Below are 21,580 nucleotides of genomic sequence, written 5' to 3' on the forward strand. Positions count from 1 at the left end.
TTGCAGTGGCAAGAGGCCCTGGTATGCCCATTTTCTTTCTTTCTTTTTCACTTCACAAATAAACAAGATATATTTTAAAAAGAATCTTTAGCAAACTCAAGTAATTATACTTAGTACAAATAGGCATTCAAAATGAAATTAACAATGATTAACCTAAAAATCTGTTTCAGGGCTGGAGAGATGGCTTAGCAGTTAAAGCGTTTGTCTGTGAAGCCTAAGAACATGTATGTTTGAATCTCCAGGTCCCATGTAGCCAGATGCAATGTGATACAAGCATGCAATATTGCACATGCACACAAGGGGACTCATGCATCTGGAGTGGCTGAAAAGGCCCTAGTACCCAGTCTCTCTCTTTCTCTCTCTCTCTCTCTCAAAAAAAATAATAATAAAAAAAATAATTTTTAATCTGTCTCTACATAAAATTATTTTGTGTGTGTGGTGTATACATGTGTCCCATACTACATGTGCAGAGGACAGAGGAGGACAACATCAGGTGTCCTCCTCTATGGCTCTTAATACAAAGTCTTTTACTGAACATGGAGCTAGTACAGTTTTTCAGGTAGACTGGCTGATCGGTGAGCCCAAGGGATCCTCCTGTCTCTGGAGTTATAAATGTGCACAGCCACATCCAACTTTTTATGTGAGTGCTGGGGATCAAACTCAGGTCCTCATGCTTACCCAATGAGCTAACTTGCTAGCCCTGTCTACTTAAATCGTCCTGACAGAATCAAAGCACTAAGAGACACAACATAATTCCTAGTTTCTTATTTTATTTATATAGAGATATATGATATATATAAGATATGTTATATATTATATATAAGATATATATATCATATATATATATATATATATATAATATATATAAGATATATAGATAGAATTGGTACACCAGGGCCTCTAGCCACTGCAAACAAACTCAAGATGCATGTGCCACCTTGTGCATCTGGCTTATATGGGTCCTGAGGAATCAAACCTAGGTCCTTAGGCTTCGCAGACAAGTACCTTAACTGCTGAGTCATCTCTCCAGCCCAATTCCTAATTTCTTGTAGCATTCATTATACAAATAACTGCACTAGATAGTAGATGTTCAATTTTAGTGCTTTTCAACTTGCTTTGTAAATAAATTGAGCAGTTTAATAATCTATTTAATCTATAATCTCATTAACCTTTATAAAATTCCAACACACTGGCAACATTTCGTGAAACCTGCACTGTTGTGTATGTGTAAAATATGTAATCTATAATGTCTATCATCTTCAAAGGCTACATATGCATCTTCTGATAAACTATAAGAACATTCTTCAAAGCTACACATGGGTTAAATTCATATAATCCCAACAATGGTAAAATGAGGTCATATCAGGAGTTTGAGACCAACTTAGGCTACTTAGGGAGACCCGGGCTCAAAAACAAAACATGAATATTTTTCATATTGTCCCCTTTAATAAAATGCAGAATCCTTTTCAACAGGCTTATTACTGGTGACTTTGCTTCAATGTGTAAATAACAAACACTAGATGACTTTCCACTAGCTCTTTTTCCCTGTTGCTTCTTCCTATCTCCCCCCTGAGCCAAGGGCCCCTGCCTCCCACCCTCATTTCCCTCAAACTGTCCTTCAGGGAAAAGAAACCTTCCACAGCTGCCATTTGCTTATAACCTTTTCCCAGAAGCCTAGTGCTACCCGAACCTAAAAGTGGACAGCTTTGTCTTCCATTCTTAGCACCCACCCCACAAACCTGTGAAGAAACCTTTTTAAGCACCATGTGCCTCATCATATCTTTGTCAGTGTAGTACTTACTGGAAGTCCTATTTTTTTAGAATGATACTAAAGCCACTTTTGGATTATCTAAAAAAAAAAAAAAAAACAGAAGCCATGTACATGATTTGCCATTTTATTTCAAAAAAGTGGCCACAGCTCCATTTCAGTAATGTAAAACACATACATCTCTGAATCCAGAAAATACATTTCTGTGCAGCTTTTCCCATGAAGCAGAATATTTCCCACCGCAGCCTCCTGCCCGTGACACTGTAGAAGTAACTTTCTAAAGTTCTATTAGTTACTGGCACACTTTGAGCGAAGAAAAGTGAGAGAAAATGGCCAATATCTTATTTACACATGTAGATAGTATTTTAAAGCAGTGTTTTTTGATCAGGAAAGCACATAAAATTACTTGAAAAGATCTTTTTACCACATCTATTTACTTAAGCCCTGAAATATGCACCTTACTTTTGATCTCCAGAGAACTGGTCCAAGACATCTATGTTATTTAAATACCCAAGTGACTCTAATTTTCACCCCTTTAAGTCTATGGCTTAATGGCAGCAAGGTTTTACTTTCAATAACTGAGATATAAATTATAAATCACAAGAAATTGCTACTTCCTACTGCTTCTAAAAGCTAAAGGAATCAAAGAAAATAAGCCTCCACATTTAATGAAAGACTATTAGAGGAGATGGACTAAAGAGGGGCAGTCTTCTGAAAACAGAAGTCAAACACTCTTACAAGGAAGTAGAACTCTAGCCATCGGCAAGGACTACTATGATTCTGCTTACACAATAACATAATGGAATCACTTCATTCATTTCAGTGTATAGTTCTTGCATGTGGAAAAGCACAAAAGAAATGAGTTCAAAGATAAAGCTAATAAGTAACATTTCTTTTAGTAAGTAGAAAAGATTATATTAAACTATTACTATTTTCAAATGTTCCAATTCTACTTTAAGAACGTAAAGATTCAAGACTTTATAACTGCCAGCTCTAAGATGAAGCTTTAGAAGGATACTGGCTAAAATAAATTTGTAAAATCTAATACCTTTCTTCTGAACAATATTAGAACATTAGAGAGCAAGCAGTGAAACAATGCCAAAAACATAAATGTGTGTAGAAATTACATACTACTGTGGCCATGGACATATGGTGGGGAGGGAGATAACCTAGGGCTAAAGCACACAGGCATGAAGTGCTGAGTTGAATCCCTGGACTAGAACTAGAAATAAGTACTCAAATGAAAACTAGAGAAAGGAAAGTTGTCTTTGTGGATAGTGCATATGCACCTAAGCACATGCAAGCATGCATGCACACAAACACGCATATGCACACTTCATTTCAGGTATACTAAGGTAATCAATTTTAAGAATAGATCAAATACAATTCTTTATAAAAGGCATGTTCTTTTGTGTAAAAGCTAGTTAAAGCAGGATTAATCATAAGGACAAAAGACAAAAGCAAAATACAACTGAAAATATTTTGCTTTAGGTTTTTAAGAATTTGTATTCTAACACTATCATTGGGCTAGAGGGATGGCTTATCAGTTAAGGCATTTGCCTGCAAAGCCAAAGGACCCAGGTTCAATTCTCGAGGACCTACGTTAGCCAGATGTATAAGAGGGCACACCTGACTGGAGTTCGTTTGTAGTGGCTAGTGGCCTGGTCGCACCCATATTCTCTCTCTCTCTCCCCTCCTCTTTCCCTGTCAAATAAATAAATAAATAAAAATAATTTTAAAAACTAGCATTGTTTAACTTGACTTTAATCCAAAATGCAAATAAGATTTAAATGGAGCTGGGTGTGATGGCACATGACTTTAATCCCAGCACTCAGGAGGCAGAGGTAGGAGGGTCGCTGTGAGTTCGAGGCCATCCTTAGACTACATAGTGAATTCCAGGTCAATTCCAGGTCAGCCTGAGCTACAGCAAGACCCAACCTCGAAAAGATTAAAAAAAAAAAAAAAGATTTAAATAGTAGGCAAAACTATGTAATACTATTTGTATAAGAAGTGGGCAAAAAATGGCACATTAAAATTATAATTTTTTTAGTATTAGTAAGAATTGTTCTATGATTTAAATTTATTTAATGCTGTATGTCCTTTATTTTAAAATTGGCTATTTAAAATAAAACTTCTACAATAAGAACCCTAGGTATACAGCATATAGAATATTTTTCACATGTATGTAAGGAATTATGAAAAATAAAATGATAAATTACAACAAATTCTGTAATAGCAAAACAATTAGAAATTTAATAGCTCCCTTCCTTCACCGAATGGACAAACCAGCTGCCATACATTCTTATAAGTGGATACTTCAGAGAGGCAAAAGATGAAGTAGATATATACATGTCAACCTGGGCCAACTTTATAAACTAAGGCCAAGCCCCAAGGCATGTTGCACAAGGATACAGAGTAAGATACCTTCGTAAAAATGTTCATGCAAGATGATACTGAGTACTGTGTGAGTGACACATACATACACAAGTGGTAAAATGTACTAACTAATACAAAGAAATGAGAATCTCATATGCAAAACACAGGTTACTTCTAATGGGGTGGGGAGAGAAGAAAGTCACCTACATTGCTCTCTGCAAATACTGCATTTATTTTGCATCTCTGGGAGCACATACCTAGCATAAATAACTTGGAGGGGAAAGGTTGATTTTTAGCTCATGGTTGCAAATGCTTCACATCAGAGAAAGCACCACAGAGCAGAGCAACTCACATCCTGATGACTAGGAAGCAGAAAAAGAGAATACAGGAAGAGTCTAGGGCAAGAAACAGCCCACAAGAACACACCATGAGTGACCTACTTCCTTCAACCAGGCACTACTTTCCATTTCCACTACCTCCCAATAATCTTTCAATGAATTAAACCATTGATTAGGCTGGAGCACTTGTGAGCTAATACCCATTATCTAAAGAAAGGTCCTCAGACATAGCCAGTGGTGTGCTTCACTAATCTCCTAGGTGCTCATCAGTCCAATCAACTTGCCAGTCAATATTAACCATTACATCCACCTGCTTAACATCAACCCTGAATATAATTTGGTGGGGGGGGAGGGGGTGGGTTCTGAGTCCACCTCCCATATCTTATCTTTAAAATTTGTTAGTTACTATTCTATTGTCCATACTTCAGCTAACCCCTTACCCTTCTGATACCTTTACCAACCACTGTCCTCTCCTCTACACTTTCCCCCACCCCAACAGCAGAATGACCTGTTCATACCCTGGAGCATGCCAAGCACAGCAAGCACTGGCACGTCTGCTTTTCTCTAGCCTGTATATGGGTATGCCAAGGGCCTTCCATCACTGCAACAAAACTCCAGATACATGTACAACTCAGTGCACCTGGCTTGACGTGGGCTCTGGGGAATTGAACCCAGGCTGCCAGATTTTGCAAGTAAGTAAGTACTCTTAACTGCTGAGCCATCTATCTCTCCAACCAAAAATTATACATTTCTTTTCTTTTCTTTTTTCTGAGGTAGGATCTCACTCTAGCTCAGGCTTACCTGGAATTCACTATGTAGTCTCAGGGTGGCCTTGAACTCACAGTGATCCTCCTACCTCTGCCTCCCAAGGGCTGGGATTAAAGGCGAGCATCACCATGCCTGGCTACATTTCTTATTATGCACATTTTAATTCACCCTTTACACAATCACATAAAACTTTAATAATAAGTAACATTTTTAAAGTTACAAAGCACTGCAATATGTGCATAAGAATATAGCACTGCAGTAAAAAATCCACTGTTGGGCATTTAAATTTCTAAATAATTTTCACCAAAAATAATTGTAAAAATAATGATTATTACTAAGACAAAAATATTTTTATTAACCATCCCTAATTCTATTGGACAAAATACTCAAATAAAAATATTGAACCCAAGGAAAATTCCAGTACCAGGGATGGGATACCTGCCAGTGAGTTACTGGTTATGCAGATCCCCAAAACAATGCAAGCTATTGCCACTGGTCTTGGTTTCTCACAAGAACTAGATGTTAAGACCCTGTTAATGAAAACACCATATGCTTTGGTTGCAGAGCACAGAGAAATCAGGGTGGAACTGAGCTTGAAGCTTCCTTTTGCAGGCTACCTTTCATAGTGCTGCAAAGTGCTATGCAGGTTGCTTGGGAAGAAAATTCATCAACAGTATTAACCAGCAGTGGGCCCTGTATGCTATTTAACCAGTCAGCCAGGCAAGATGTGCCCACTGGCATAACAGTGGCATGATTATGGGGGTAGCCAACTGCTTTCTGATTGGATTTGAGGCCCACTCCATTGGAGGGAATTCATGCCTGGTACTGACAACCTCGTCAAAAGCTTGTGACTGGTGAGATCATAGCCCCCTCTAGGATGGAAGCTACTACTTTTGCTTGACTGAATTGTGCTCATCAAACTGCTCTCTAAATTACATACATAGATATATACTTACTTACACACACATCTCCATGTTTTAATAGATTAATTCTGCTCTTAGGGTCTTGGTTTTTGATTAAAGAAGCTTCTTTTAGCAGTGGGCAGTGACAATTAGGGATACCCAAAACTGATCCAAGTTCTGAAAATAAGAGACTGTTGAATGCTCAGGGGAAAAGAGTGGGGAGAGAAACAATGTAGGGGCCAGAGGATGGCTAGGAGTGCTGTGGAATGCTGTCTTCCAGACAAGGCATCGTCACCATATTCTTGAGTTCACAGTAGTTGTCACCTGCACAAGATTGGGCCCATCAACATTTCAACATGGATGATGAAGGAGCACCTGAGGCCCCCGCTCTATTCTAAAGAGCTACTGGCAGCTGATAATGGTTGGGGAAAGGGGAGACATTGTCTTTAGTGGTATAGCCCCTGGCGAGCTATTCCATGCTCTGATAAAACAACCCCCCACATTATTCTTCTGCAAGTAACCCTAATTAGGCTCAATGGGTCACAAGAAGGAACAAAAAGACATCTAAGTAAAAGTGAAACAAGTTGGGAAGAAGAAATTCAGCAGGAGGAGGTGGGAGATAAGGGAAGATAATGTGATTAAAATACATTATATGTCTACAAAACATGCTAAATTAAAAAATAAGAAGAAAAAATTATGAAGTTTATAAAAGAAGAAAACTACACCATCATAACAAGTACATATACTTTTGGGCTGGAGGGATGGGTTAGTGGTTAAGGCACTTGCCTACCTACAAAGCCAAATAACCCAGGTTCAATTAATTCCCAGGGACCCATGTGAGCCAGATGCACAAGGAAGAACATGTGTCTAGAGTTTGTTTGCAGTAGCTGAAGGCCCGGGTGAGCCATTCTCCCTATCTGCCCCTTTCTCTCCCTCCCTCTCTCTCAAATAAATAAATTTTCTTAAAAGTATGTATGTTTGGGCTGGAGAGATGGCTTAGCGGTTAAGCGCTTGCCTGTGAAGCCTAAGGACCCCGGTTCGAGGCTCGATTCCCCAGGACCCACGTTAGCCAGATGCACAAGGGGGCACACGCATCTGGAGTTCGTTTGCAGTGGCTGGAAGCCCTGACGCGTCCATTCTCTCTTTCTCTCTGCCTGTTTCTCTCTCTGTCTGTTGCACTCAAATAAATAAGAATAAACAAAAAAAAAAAAGTATGTATGTTTTTGTTCCTTTCCATCAAAATGATCCCTAAGTTAAGTTTTACAATGGAGTTACTTAGCTAGACCCAGAGAGCTATCTATATTAAGAAATCAAATTTATTACATTAAAAAGTTTTATGTCTACTAACAAATATAAAGCAGACTGCTAGGATATAGTTGAAATTTTTCTTTAAAAAATGGTAAACCCATTTTCAGGATCTGTGATACTTATTAACAAACTTCTATGGCATAGACAGATTTATGCTAAAGTATATGAATACCACAGTATCAATTTTTCCCAGGATCAACACCAATGTCTCTTTAAACCTCACTAACAAATAAAACATGTGTTCATTTATCCAGTAAGTTTGTACTTGTATTCCAAATAAAGTTACTGCCATTCCTCAAACCCACCCTAGTATTAAGTCTATGTGAATGCGAAGTCACTAAGGACACCTCAACATGACTTCACCTATGATGAGCACTGGACCTGTCCTGGAATAAGGGTTCCCACTTTCCCCTCTCTCCTGTTGCTTGGGAAAAGTCCCTAGTTGGGAAAGAGGCCTATACAAGACAGCGCCAATGAGCTCAAGAGTAGATGCCTGGGACCTCCAGATCTGAAGTTCACATAAAGAGGGACTCAGCACTGTGATCCTCATGCACTAAGGGAATTGTGTCACCTGCTGTGTTGCCTGCCTAGACTCCTCTGATCTTCTACCCCAAAGAAAGCATCATAAACTGTAAATAAACCAAATAACACTACAAAGACAAAACATATACAAGTGGAAATATTCACTGTAAGTATCATCAGTCTTTCCAAAACCTTTACACATTGAGCAGGCAACCAGAAACTACACTGTGATCCATTGATAAGTTTCACCCTCAGCTGAGTGTCAAGTAAGTAAGTAACTCAACAAACGATGTAGTCCCCAGTGTCATTCTCAAAGTTACATGGCCACAGAAAGCAACAAGGCCAGGTAAATGAATCTACTGCCCTTAGTATAGATGGGTGCAGAAAGCCCCAGCAGGGCAACTTACAACCTCTCTAGCTGAGGCACCTGTACTCAGCAGCTCTGCTGACTGTAGAGACACACTTCCTATAGAATTCTCTAGGGTCACATCCCAGAACTCAGAAGTCTTTCACAGAGTTTCATGATACACAGCGACATCATGTTTGAAAATCCATCAATTTATCTTAACCATCTCAACTCTTGTATCCAGGCACGGTGGCGCATGCCTTTAATCTCAGCACTAGGAAGGCAGAGGTAGGAGGATTGCCATGAGTTTGAGGCCACCCTGAGACTCCATAGTGAATTCCAGGTCAGCCTGGGCCAGAGTGAGACCCTACCTCGAAAAACCAAAAAAAAAAACAAAAAAAACAAAAAAAAAAAAACTAAATGCTGGCCAGATGTGGTGACACACACCTTTAAACCCAGCACTTGGAAGGCTGAGACAGGATTGCTGTGAGTTCAAGGCTAGCCTAAGACTACATAATAAATTCCAGGTCAGCCTGGACTAAAGTGAGATCCTACCTCCAACAAACAGAAAGGAAGAAAAAAAAAAAAAACTGTTATGTTAAATATTCGATAATCTAGCTTAATTTTGAAAATCTTTTCTTTTACCAGAGGAGCCCAGTAGGTGTAGAGGTAGCCTATTTTCAATGCTGGCACAAACTGTGAGCAGGATACAACCAGAAAATAGAGATTCAAGAAAAACTTGAACTGTTCATATAAAACCTAGGGGAAAAAAAAAAGAGAAAAAATTAGCATAATCCCTTCAAGGAAGACTTTTTAATACTTCAATTAGTTAAATTCAACATAATTTGTAACCCACATTTCTAACAAACAGTGATAATACGCTGATTCAAGTAAATTAATTTTGACATTGCTTTCCAAAGCTATCCCACAAAGAAAACTAAGGTTATTTACAAATTGTATTTAAAATACACTGAAAAAAAAGGAGAGTTAGGGGACTGGAGAGATGGCTTAGCAGTTAAGACATTTGCATGCAAAGCCAAAGGACCCAGGTTCGAATCCCCAGGACTCACATAAGCAAGATACATAAGGCGCACATGTGTCTGGAGTTCATTTGTGGTGGCTGGAAGCCCTGGTATACCCATTCTCTGTCTGTCTGTCTCTCTTCTCTTTATCTCTCTTGCTCTCTGCTTGCAAATAGATAATTTTCTAAAAAAAGAGAACTAGGACTTTCAACTCTATTAGAAGTATAGTTCTCTAAGAGTTTTAATTTCTTCTTATATGTAATTTTTAGCTTTTCACATTTATCTAAAATGTTCACATGCACATCAAAGCAAATGGCAGTAAGCCCTTCCACTTTCAGCAAGTTTATTCACATAAAAATATACATGTGAATAACAACTTGGGAACTCTTACAATAGAAGTCATACTAACCTTAGATTTATGAACTGGTAAAATAAAAATAAATAAAATATAACAGCATGCTTTTGGGGATTACATGTGTTTACTGAACCTCTGCTGGGTGGGACAGTGAGGATACAAAGGCACTCATAATTCGTGTCGATGGCAAGAGCCCACAAGGTAGGGAGGGGAGTGGTGAGCTCAGAAATGGGCTTGTCTATACTATGCTTCTTAAAATGGACATTGAGTTTTATACAAATTAAGTGAATAAGCCAATGGGCATAAGCATGACTATATGAATCTCACCTGACCTAGCTCCTTCAAAGCAGAAAAACAATTCATACGAAAACATGTAAATAACATTAGACTATTTTCACATCAACCTACATCCTGAGTCTCTCAAATATAAATGTAAATCTCATCATTCATAATTTTAAGATTGCTAATAATGAAAGGTTTTGCTTTTTAAAAAAAAAATTTAATGGAATTATCTGGGGATGAGAATATAGCTCAGTGATAGTGCCTAGCATATGTGAGGATGAAGATTCAGTATCCAGCACAAAAGATAGAGGGGGAAGGCTTGAGAGTCAGGGAAAGAAGGGAGAAAAGAAGGAAGGGAAAGGAAGAGGAAGAAAGGCAAATAAATTATTGTTAAGGAAGAATGATTCACATTATTACACTATGTTCAGTAACTTGCAAACCTCCAATTTGCAAGGTGGAAGGCACAGCAATGTGAATAGGGCAGAGGGGAGGGGTGGGTTAAATTCTTACTGTTGGCTTAAACAGAGCAGAGCCCATCTGCATATACTGAAGTTATCTGCATCCTCACAGTTCTATGTATGTGACTGAACAGTCACACCAGCATTACATTCATACCCATAATCACTGTTGCAGTCAGGCTCGCATTGCTGACAGAAATTACCCAACTAAGAGTGGGGAAAAAACAAAAGTTTATTTTGGCTTACAGGCTGGAGGGGAAACTCCATGATGGCAGGGGAAAATGATGGCATGAGCAGAGGGTGGACATCAATCTCCTGGCCAACAACAGATGGATCACAGCCAGGTAAAACTGGCTATAGTATCCATAAACCCGCCTCCAACAATACAATGCCTCCAGGAGGCATTAATTCCCAAATCTCCATCAGCTGGGAACCTAGCATTCAGAAAATGTAAGTTTATGGGGGACACCTGAATCAAACTACCACAGTCATGTTCAATTGCTGCTTAAAGATGTTTTGAATTATTTCATAAATGAAACTCAGCAGGAAAGAAAGCTCTTTTTCCTCAGTAATTTCTTTAAAATCTCAGCATAAATTATATCTATTAGCAATTCAGAAATTGCCATTTGTGCTAAAAATGGAATAGAATTCCTACTGTGTAATTACCAAATGTTTCTAAAATATTACACTTTAGATGAAAAGACTACTTTCAGAGACATGCTAAGGAAAAAAATTCATACACACAGTAACCAACCATTGTACAGATCCATCAAACAGGTATTCTCAAATGTAGCCAATCTAGGCTGGCTGTGTCAATTTGTACTGATCAAAGTTAAATTGCACCACTGACTTTAACCACTAAAATCAATACTATGTACTGAAAAAACTTGGTAACCTTTAGGAAAATATACCATCCTTAGCCAATTTGTATTTAATAATTTACACCTAAGGAGAAAATAGTGGCTTTATTCAATATAGATGGCACTATTTATTTGCATAAAAGGGACATTTTAGCATCCTGATTAAAGATCAGTGTTTTGATTATGTGGCTATTAGTTTTGTGGGGGGTTTTGTTTGTTGTTTTTTTGAGGTAGGCTCTCACTCTAGTCCAGACTGACCTGGAATTCACTATGTAGCCTCAGGGTGGCCTCAAACTCACAGTGACCTTCCTATCTCTACCTTCCCTAGTGCTAGGATTAAAGGTGTGCACCCCCATACCTGACTTAGTTTTGTGTATTTTAATAAAAAAGTATCATTAAATACCAAGACAACCTGTGCATGGATGAGTATTATAGGGCAGGGAGGACAATCAATATGAAATATAAAGTCAACATGACTATTTACATCCAATATGAAAGAAAAGCAACTTTCATTCTACATAATCAAGAACTTTTCCTACAAAACTGAAGGAGAGAACAAATAGCTAAGACTATGTCAATAATTTTGGTACAGAAATATAATCAGATATATGAGTGAATTTCTCCTTAGCATATCAACCATGCTGATTAAAGAATCAATGATCAAAAAACTCCAATAAATTTTAAAAAATAACTAGCACCAGCTTCCCTTGACTTCAGGAAGGTAAATAAATCCATTAAAATAAGAATGATATATAAAAAACAAAAATTAACCCATTATTTTAAATTCATATAAACTCAGTTTTATAATTTATTATTATGAACAAAAAATTAACAAAATATGGGAATTTCTGTATTTAACTTGAGCATAATACTGAAAGATAACTAGTGATTTAATAATATAACAAGGCCTACAATGTTTAAAATGTGACAAAGAAAACACATCAACAAATATTTTATTGTTGCAAACAAATTGTTTTACTTTCTTTGTGAAATTCCTTGGCAGGCTTTAAACATTATATTCCATTCTTCCCTCCAATCAACTTTTCAGCACCAAAATAATATGACTTATGGGCTGGAGAGATAGCTTAGCAGTTAAAGCATTTGCCTGCAAAGCCAATGGGCCCAGGTTCAACTCCCCAGGCGCAAGCCAGACGCACAAGGGGCACATGTCTGGAGTTTGTTTGCACTGGCTACAGGCCCTGGTGTGCCCATTCTCACTCTGTCTCTCTTCTCTGTCTCTCCTCTCTTTCTGCTTGCAAATAAATAAATTTTTAAAAATAAATAAATGACTTATTTCCTGACCATTTCATTTATCTTTTCATTATTTCTATACTATTTCTAAGATAATATAAATGTTTATCAACTGAAAGCAATACTCCAAAGTAGATTATTTTCTTGAGTTGATACAGCCATTAAAATCCAAAGGAATTCTTCAGCAATTTCAAACTGTAGACACAAAGAACAAGCCAGAATCTCCTCAGGTATCTTCAAAAGGCAAGAAAGCTGGTAGGTTCTGACACACAACCAGAGTTGAACACAATCATCTTACCCCAGGTATAAAGGTAAACACATTGTATTTCTGATTTTTTATGGCATTTCTGGGATGCTTTTCTTCACATTTCTCGGGACATCCCAGCCATACTGTGCGAGCTTTCAATTCTTTCTTTCTTTGACAAACACTTATCAGCCAATCACAGCAACTGCAGAAAACAAAAGACATAAATGTACATATTTGAAACAATTTTTAAACTAATTCTACACGTTTAGAGTCAATATTGTTTCTATATTTATTAGACACTAACATCCTATCTAATGCTAATCTGTGAAGTTTAATGTAACATGGGCCAGTTATATAAATTTGAATATAACAATAATACTAAAGCAGTTTATATACCCAACATACAATTTGTTTGTAATTAATTTTTAACTTTTTTTTGAGGCAAGCCAACAGACTGGGCTTTTTTATGAGAGAAAGGGGGGGGGGGGACATAATTGGTGCACCAGGGCCTCCAGCCACTGCAATCGACTCCAGACACTCAAGTGCACCTATGCAACATTGTGCACTTGAGTCAGTGTCTGGCTTATGAGGGACCTGGAGAGTCAAACATAAGTCCTTAGGCTTCACAGGCAAGTGCCTTAACCACTAAGCAACCTCTCCAACTCTTGAAATTATCTCTTAAAAAGAGTCAATGTAAATGTGCAATAGTTTCTAGACCCCAGGAAAATTACCATCCTTCTTGAGATATTTTTATTGGCAAAATAAAAGCATTAATATTTTGCAGCTGTCAATGCTCTACATGTTGAAAAGAGGACTTAAAAGAGTAGCTTCTGGGTGCTATTGCAAATTCTCAACATACCTGCAGTGATTTGATGATAAAGGTCTTTAGATATCAATTAATTCAAGATATATAATTCTCTCATCTCTGAAATAATGTTTTACCACTCTTAAAAGATGACTTTTTAAGTAGCATTATGCAAAGACTTAAAATTCAACTCAGTATTTTTAAAGAGTACTAATATCTAATGTGATCATCTAATGACAATAAGGTTTGGATGTATTTCCTTCAAGCTACCCCTTCATCCATACAGTATGTATCTAAATTTTGAAGTTACCCTGTTCTAACAGAGCCAGGATTCTGGGAGTATGAACTCTTTTCCTGGTCATCCCAGCCATTTTTTTGAGAAGAATGAATATAAAGTTTTCAGTGGTATAACTGTTCTTAATATCTCTCAGAAAGTGAAAATTCAGCTCAATTCCATTAACACAAAGCAATCCTGAATTAAAATATCAGTATTGTAGCCGGGCATGGTGGCGCACGCCTTTAATCCCAGCACTCGGGAGGCAGAGGTAGGAGGATCACCGTGAGTTCAAGGCCACCCTGAGACTACAGAGTTAATTCCAGGTCAGCCTGGACCAGAGTGAGACCCTACCTCGAAAAACCAAAAAAAAAAAAAAAAAAAAATCAGTATTGTGGGTTAATTTAAATTTTCAAAATGTAGATAAAGGACTCATAATGGTTCACTATGAGGAATTGTTGGACATTGCTGCTAAAAGTTATAGCCAGGTGCATAAAAAATTCTACTTTACTTTTGTAATATAGTAAGATTAAAAGAGTAGGATTTAAAGTTACACATTTTGTATTAAAATGACAGTGTTGTCGGGCGTGGTGGCGCACACCTGTAATCCCAGCACTGAGGAGGCAGAGGTAGGAGGATCACCATGAGTTGGAGGCCACCCTGAGACTACATAGTGAATTCCAGGCAGCCTGGACCAGAGTGAGATCCTGCCTCGAAAAACCAAAATAAATAAATAAATAAAACAAAATAAAATGACAGTGTAGAAGGTACAACTAGACAGTAACTTTGACTAATGGTGAATGATATTTCAGAACTGGTATGTCTCATGCTGGTGCTATCCCATTGCTCTGATCACACCAACTCCATCCTTACACTAAAACCTTAGGTGCACTACTTGACCAATGTCCCACGGAAGCATTCCACTAGGAAATGTGTGTAAAATGAAATTGGTACCATCCCTATTGAATATGCATGTAAGTTTTAGCTTTGCTCAGATCTTCACTCTGGAAGGACAGAAGGTGGCTCCTCAGAAGCTAGCCCCTCACACTATGGGCACATGATGTTCCTGCAGGACTGCCTACTCTGCTGCCATGATTAGATGCCAAGGAACAGTCTAAGGACTCCATTCTACGCATCACACTACCCCCACTTTCAAAGAAACAAAGAGAGAACCAACTTTTCTAGAAGAGACTCTCTCAGCACTGGCCAGCATCATTTTTCAATCAACAAATCCAAACATCTGCAGTATGAAAACATATTTTCAAATCTCTGACACTGATAATCAGGGTATTATTAAAGTGACCTATGACTATCAAGATGAGTATTTCCACTATTACTATTTTTGGTGGGAAAGGAAATGATGCAGTATTATAATTATCTTCTTGTTGCTGAGACAAAGTACAAGACCAGAAGCAGCTTATGGACTGAAAGGGTTTATTTCAGCCTATAGCATCAAGGAGATGTTTCATCATGGCAGGGAAAACATGGAATGTGCAGACAGACAGGCATCATACCTTGTCACATCAGCAGGGAGGAAGTATCAAGAGTGAGCACACCAGCACTAGAAAGGCAGGCTGAACTCTAAAATCCCAAGGTGGACCCCCCAGTGACACATCTCCAGCAAGGCTCTGCCTCCCAAGTCTCTATCAACTGGGGATTAAGTATAAGGCTTAACCACAAATACACAATGGTATGGGGGACATGCCACATTCAAGGTACCACATTCCCCTCCTGACCTCCAGACTCATGGCCATTGCATGATGCAACATGCAGTCAGTCCAACCTGCAAAGTCCCCATAATCTTTCCCAGTCCCAACACTGTTCAAAAGTCAAGCATCTCATCTAAAACTCAAGACAGTCTCTTAACAGTGAGCCCTGAAAAATCCAAACACACGTTATATACATCCAACACATAATGGCAGAGAATAAACATTTCCTCCCCCACCCCACCCCCAAAAAAGAAAGAAATGGCATAGAAAGGGCAAGCACCAAATTTTGCAGCTCCATGTCTGGAAACTGGGACTCATGATGAAATTCTCTGAGATCTAAAAGGCTTTGGCAACTCTGCTTCTCTAGCTGCGCTACGTGTAGCTTGGGCAAAATCTACCAGAGACAGAAGCTTTTTATAGCTCCATGTAATGGCATCCATGCAGAGACTTCAACCCTGCCTCACACTACCTAGCAGCCATCTCCAGAACCTTGGTGCAATGCATGACCCTCTATTGCCTGCATTCTAATACTTCCAAAACCAGAACCAGGTGGACAATGCTGTCAAATATGTTAATTCCACGATGTGGGTAAAGACTTTCAAGGTCAATGTAGTTATGTCTATTCTATTATTGATTATTCAGAAAAATTTTCCCACTTATATATACAGAAATTTACACAGGCAAGTCCAATACTAAATATATCCAATATGGCACAAATTATACTTTTTCTGTAAAAATGTTTTATAGTTTAGGAAGATGGTTCAGTGGCTAAAGTACTATCCACACAAACATGAGTACCTGAGTTCAGATCCCCAAAACCAACACAAAGCCAAATGCTATAGAACACATGTCTATAATCCCAGTGTGCTTACAGTGAGAAGGAAAGCAGAAACAGGACTCCCCAGGAAGCTTATAGGGCAGCTCTAGTAAACAAAGCAGTGAACAATGAGAGACCATGCATCAAAGAAAGTAGAAGGCAAGGACCAAATCAGAAATTTTCCTCTGACCTCCATGTGTGTACCATGGCACACACATGCCCATACTCACATATGAACACACACATACATAAAATATTTTAGTATTTCTTTTGGAAATGCTTCTATAATCAAATACTGCTCTGGTATTACATAAACCATTGTACATAAAATACATAATTATATAACATATTTTATATTCTATATTCTATAAATACACATATTGTTATATAAAACATATCAAGATTTCATCTTCTAAAACTTTAGTTATAATTAAATAATACCCAAAATACAAACAGCTTCTTTCCCTTCATCTCCTTCCAAATTATATAATTAGTGTATCTAATAAAAGATGCCTTTGGTTTCTAAGACAAAACAACAGTCTTCTTAAAAAATGAACATTTTTCCCATGCTTCTGCACCCCAAATGTTTTACAAATTAATTGAAAGTGCAGAGGCCATGTAGAACCAGGAATAATCCTGGCATCTGATATCCCCTTTCCCTTGCCTTCTTATGGAAATGCCATGCCTGGCTCCGCTTTTGTAGAGACAAAGTGATTTTTGATAACAAGTGAAACATAAATCTTGTGAGAAAAAACATCAACTACGATCAGGGAACTATCTATGTCAATGTGCCTCACAGCAATTTACAGGAAGGTGCATTCAGTCACATGAAAGAAATTCAAGTTTTAAAAAAATGCTTGAAAAAAAATTGTAAGTCTCCAAGTTAGAATTTTTGCCAAACAATGAAAAGAGAAAGTTGCTCTTAAGCCATGAAGAATGCAATGCATACTCCATCCCTGACATTAAATGTGATTTCAAAATAAGCTTTAAGTACTCATGGAATCTAAAATAGAAATTCATTAAAATACTTACAATTAATTAATCTTGGTCCCAATCTAGTTATATTGAAATGTTCACTAATGTCTTTCTGCAATTAAACTAATTTTAACATTCCTTGCTCTTAGGACCATCACCTAGTAACTGTAATAACACTGAGTGTTGTATTACCTGACATTTAAGAAATAAAATAACAATTATTTAAAACTGAAAATGTATCAGCAATAAAGAAGTCCAAGCTGGCTGTTCTCTAAGGTACAGTTTCTAATAACCCTGACAATTTCTCAGTGTAGCAGACCCCTACCAAAAAAGAGTAAGAGGATTACCTCAAGTTACTCATCCTATACAGCACGGGGACACTTACTGGTGCCACAGTCAATAACCAGAGCAGGCCAGATGGTTTTGCTAACTTTTTCCACAGGATTACAATTCTGTCAGATAATAAAGTACTTTCTAGATTCATTTAGTGCACTTTTATACTTTATTAAACTGTATATATTTATCAGCGTCTTCCAAGCCTGGATATGTTTTCTGCTGACATCCATATCTTCAAATATATTGTTAATCTTTTTAGCTATAAAATTCAATACACAAAGAGGATAAGGAGAACTACAGTGAGTAAAAGAAGGCTAAAGGAAGACCAATGAACCTAACTCTTGCTTATCCTCATCACCTCTAAGTTGCCAGTTCTAAGAAATTCCTCCAAAGTCCTATAACTCCACAGATCAGAGTTTAAATGCCACCACCACAAGCTATTCTAGAAAGCAAATCAGTTATAGGAACATCTGATTACAAACTTCTAAAGAATTAATGAAAATGATGAACAAGACATTTTCCTGAGTGCTTACCTTCCTTTTATGGACAAAGGGACATAAAATCATAATAGCAATGAAGGTATGAACTGTAAACCTTGAATAATGGGAGGACTTTAAGGGCTGTAAATGTAATTTATTTGCCAAGCTCTACTTAAGTCACTAGACATCTCCTAGCTGCTGAATCTCCTTGCCTGTCTCAGGGGTAGGCGGGAGACTCAGCTGCATGCTGCCTGAGATGTACAATGTGATTTTACCTACCAGACTCTAGTCAAATGCAAATCACACAAGTTTATCACAGGGCCAAGAAACTACTTTGAAATCTAAGGAGCTTTTATCTTGGTACCTTGGTGGTTAAACTAAGAGAAGAATCTTATTCTGAGCCAAAGCATTAAAAATGAATATAAACCTAATTGTAACGCTATTGAATTGCATTTTGTACGTCCATATCTACCTTTATGGATAAGAACGGAGCACCTTTAAAATGCTGGTATAATAACCAGAATTAATTCTAGTATATATTAATAACAAAATTACGAATTTTCCTCAAGTTTTAATCCTTAAAACTTCTTACAAAAATAATAAATTTGGTTTTCCCTTCCTTTCAGACTAGCATGTTCTGGCATAGACTAACAATATCAATATTCTCTGTGACAGTATTCCTTTCATTTTTATATTAGCCATCGACACATCTACAAACATACCAGGAGATAAGATTATATGTAATATGTGTGCACAGAGTAATCATGTATCAACAGATGACGAACCTGGTACAGAGGAACTTCCATCCACCACAGACAAACCATTCCAACCCTCTTTTTCTTCGTGCTATCCTAGCTCGTGGTAGTGTGTGGTAATCACTTTCATCATTCTCAAAACCTTCTTCAGACATCATTAGTGGCATTTCATCTAAATGGGCGGACTCATCCTCCAGCTGGTACCTAGTTACAGAAAGAACAAAGAGCTGAGCCAAGTTATGCAGCCACCTATTACACTGTATGTTTAAGATGGGATTCTGGCCCAATTTTACTATCCATCTTTTTTTTTCTTTTTCTTTTTTTAATATTTTTGTTTATTTTTATTTATATATTTGAGAGCGACAGGCAGAGAGAGAAAGAGGCAGAGAGAGAGGAGAGTGGGCGCACCAGGGCTTCTAGCCACAGCAAATGAACTCCAGATGCGTGCGCCCCCTTGTGCATCTGGTTAACGTGGGTCCTGGGGAATCGAGCCTTGAACCGGTGTCCTTAGGCTTCACAGGCAAGCGCTTAACCGCTAAGCCATCTCTCCAGCCCTCCATCTTTTTTTATCTCTCAAACTAAGCTGCCTTAATCTGAGGCAAACCACTGTTTATTAATTTAAAAACTGCATAGTGATATTACTTTCTTTTGCCAAAAAATAATATTGCCACAGTAAACAGGTAAGAAAAGAAATGTACAAAAAAGATTTTTAGCTGAAGAAACCACAATAAGTATGCTGTAGGGATGGAGAGATGGCTTAGCGGTTAAGGCATTTGCCTGCAAAGCCAAAGGATCCCAGTTCAACTCTTCAGGACCCATGTAAGCCAGATGCAAAGGGGGTTCATGCATCTGGAGTTTGCTCATAATGGCTGGAGGCCCTGACATGCCCATTCTCTTTCTCTCTCCCCCAAAAAAATGTATATGTATGTATGTATATATGTGCATATACACACATACATATATATATATATATATATATATATATATATACATACATATTTTTAAATAACTATGCTATAAACACAGTTCCATAGCAGACTCTGGTGAGTATGACTGGGTGACAGTATGACGAATGTTTCCCAGACACAGTCATGCATTCAATTCAATAAGAAAATGATTGGAATATTACTGCTTGCCAATATCTACATCTCTTAAGTCATGTTACACAATGTTTTAGATACCAGTCAAAATTCTAGAAATGACATTTATTTCTTAATTTTTAAAATATTTTATTTATTTATTTGAGGGAGAGGCAGAGAGAATATAGGCAGGACAGGGCCTCCAGCCATATGTGCCACCTTGTGCGTCTGGCTTACTTGGGTCCTAGGGAATCGAACATGGGTCCTTTGGCTTTGTAAGTGCCTTAGGTGCTAAGTCATTCTTCCAGATCATAATTTTTATAATTCTATGCTTGTATATACTTTTATCACATTCATCTCCCAGTTATCTTCTCATTCCCATTCAGTCCTGCTAAACCTTTTTTTCTTTCAAACTAGTTCCTTCCTGTTTTCATGTCCTTTTTTGTGTATGCGAGTTTCATTAGGGCTTCTTTCATCGTGAGTATGAGTAGAAGTTTATTTAACAGAAAATGGGCAAGTGACCAGTGGCTACAACACTTGAAGAAAACGACCACCCCCCTAGAAATGAGTTTTGACCAAACACCGTTGTCTCTACAATAAATACTGACTACTAGGCATTTGTTGTCAGAGCCGGCAGTGATGCCGCATCTTGTTTATTCTTCCATACTAAAACTCTCTGCTCCATGAAAACAAAAAACAAAAAAACCTCAACAGTCTGTGTGTGTGTGTATTAGTGGGAACTGAACCTCGGACCTCACACATGCTAGGCAAATGCTTTGTCTCTAAGGTACAGCCCCAGCTCAAACAACCCTCTTTTAACTCTAAGAAAGAGCAGCCTACCATCCACACTGTCACTCTATCTTTCCTACGTCATGACCGTGATCTATTTTTTAAAAGTTTTACCTGAGATCAATTTGCTAGAAATCATAATGGTGATTTTGCAATTTCTATCTTATTTAAATTTACATTAAGCCTCTTCAGACAGTGTCATCTCAACTTGAAAATAACAAAAAGAGCTCCAGGTTGTTATGAGACACTGGGGGTAATGTAAGCTGAAATGTCCCTATCCCAAATCCCACACAAAAGACACCAGTGCAAACCTACAACTAAATCAAGGAAGAGCGAACACTCACAGAGTTTACTCATGCAGTCAGAGGTATTCAGAACAGCTACTCACACCTCCGTGGGCTTCTCCAGGAGAGAGTGGAAGCCCCACAGCAGTGGAACCGCATGTTTAAAAGGATGAGAGAAAAAAAAATGTAAACCCAATATTGATGCAAAACAGTTCTTACCTCAAAGGGAATGGGATGGCTTATTCTGGGCCAAATGTGAGTAACAATGGTCCAGGAACATGAACTTAGGTTTCCCCAGAAGACATACAGAGCAGTTACATGAGACTCTCAATGCAAATAAACAAGAATTCAAATGACAACAGTGACAAAAAGGAGGTGTGGAAATCCTCTCATTTACATGGAGTGGTAAGATCATAAGTTTCAGTCGACAGTGAAAAGTGAGCTACATATATTACAAAATTCCTTAGAGTAGGGT

At 37.9% G+C, this 21,580-nt stretch overlaps 1 protein-coding gene across 2 annotated transcripts in view; it reads right to left on the reverse strand.

Moving 5' to 3' along the window:
- Atp9b (ATPase phospholipid transporting 9B (putative)) overlaps window positions 1-21,580 on the reverse strand; it is a 226,118-nt gene that overhangs the window by 189,859 nt on the left and 14,679 nt on the right. For both annotated transcript variants that reach the window (XM_004662637.2, XM_004662636.2), the window contains exons 2-4: window positions 18,984-19,157; window positions 12,855-13,005; window positions 8,974-9,087 (exon numbers count right to left, since the gene is read on the reverse strand). In XM_004662637.2, the coding sequence (XP_004662694.1) occupies window positions 8,974-9,087; window positions 12,855-13,005; window positions 18,984-19,157 (439 nt within the window). The remainder of the gene's footprint in view (window positions 1-8,973; window positions 9,088-12,854; window positions 13,006-18,983; window positions 19,158-21,580) is intronic.

The sequence above is a fragment of the Jaculus jaculus genome, chromosome 2 (assembly GCF_020740685.1).
Source record: "Jaculus jaculus isolate mJacJac1 chromosome 2, mJacJac1.mat.Y.cur, whole genome shotgun sequence".
NCBI classification, from domain to species: Eukaryota; Metazoa; Chordata; class Mammalia; order Rodentia; family Dipodidae; genus Jaculus; species Jaculus jaculus.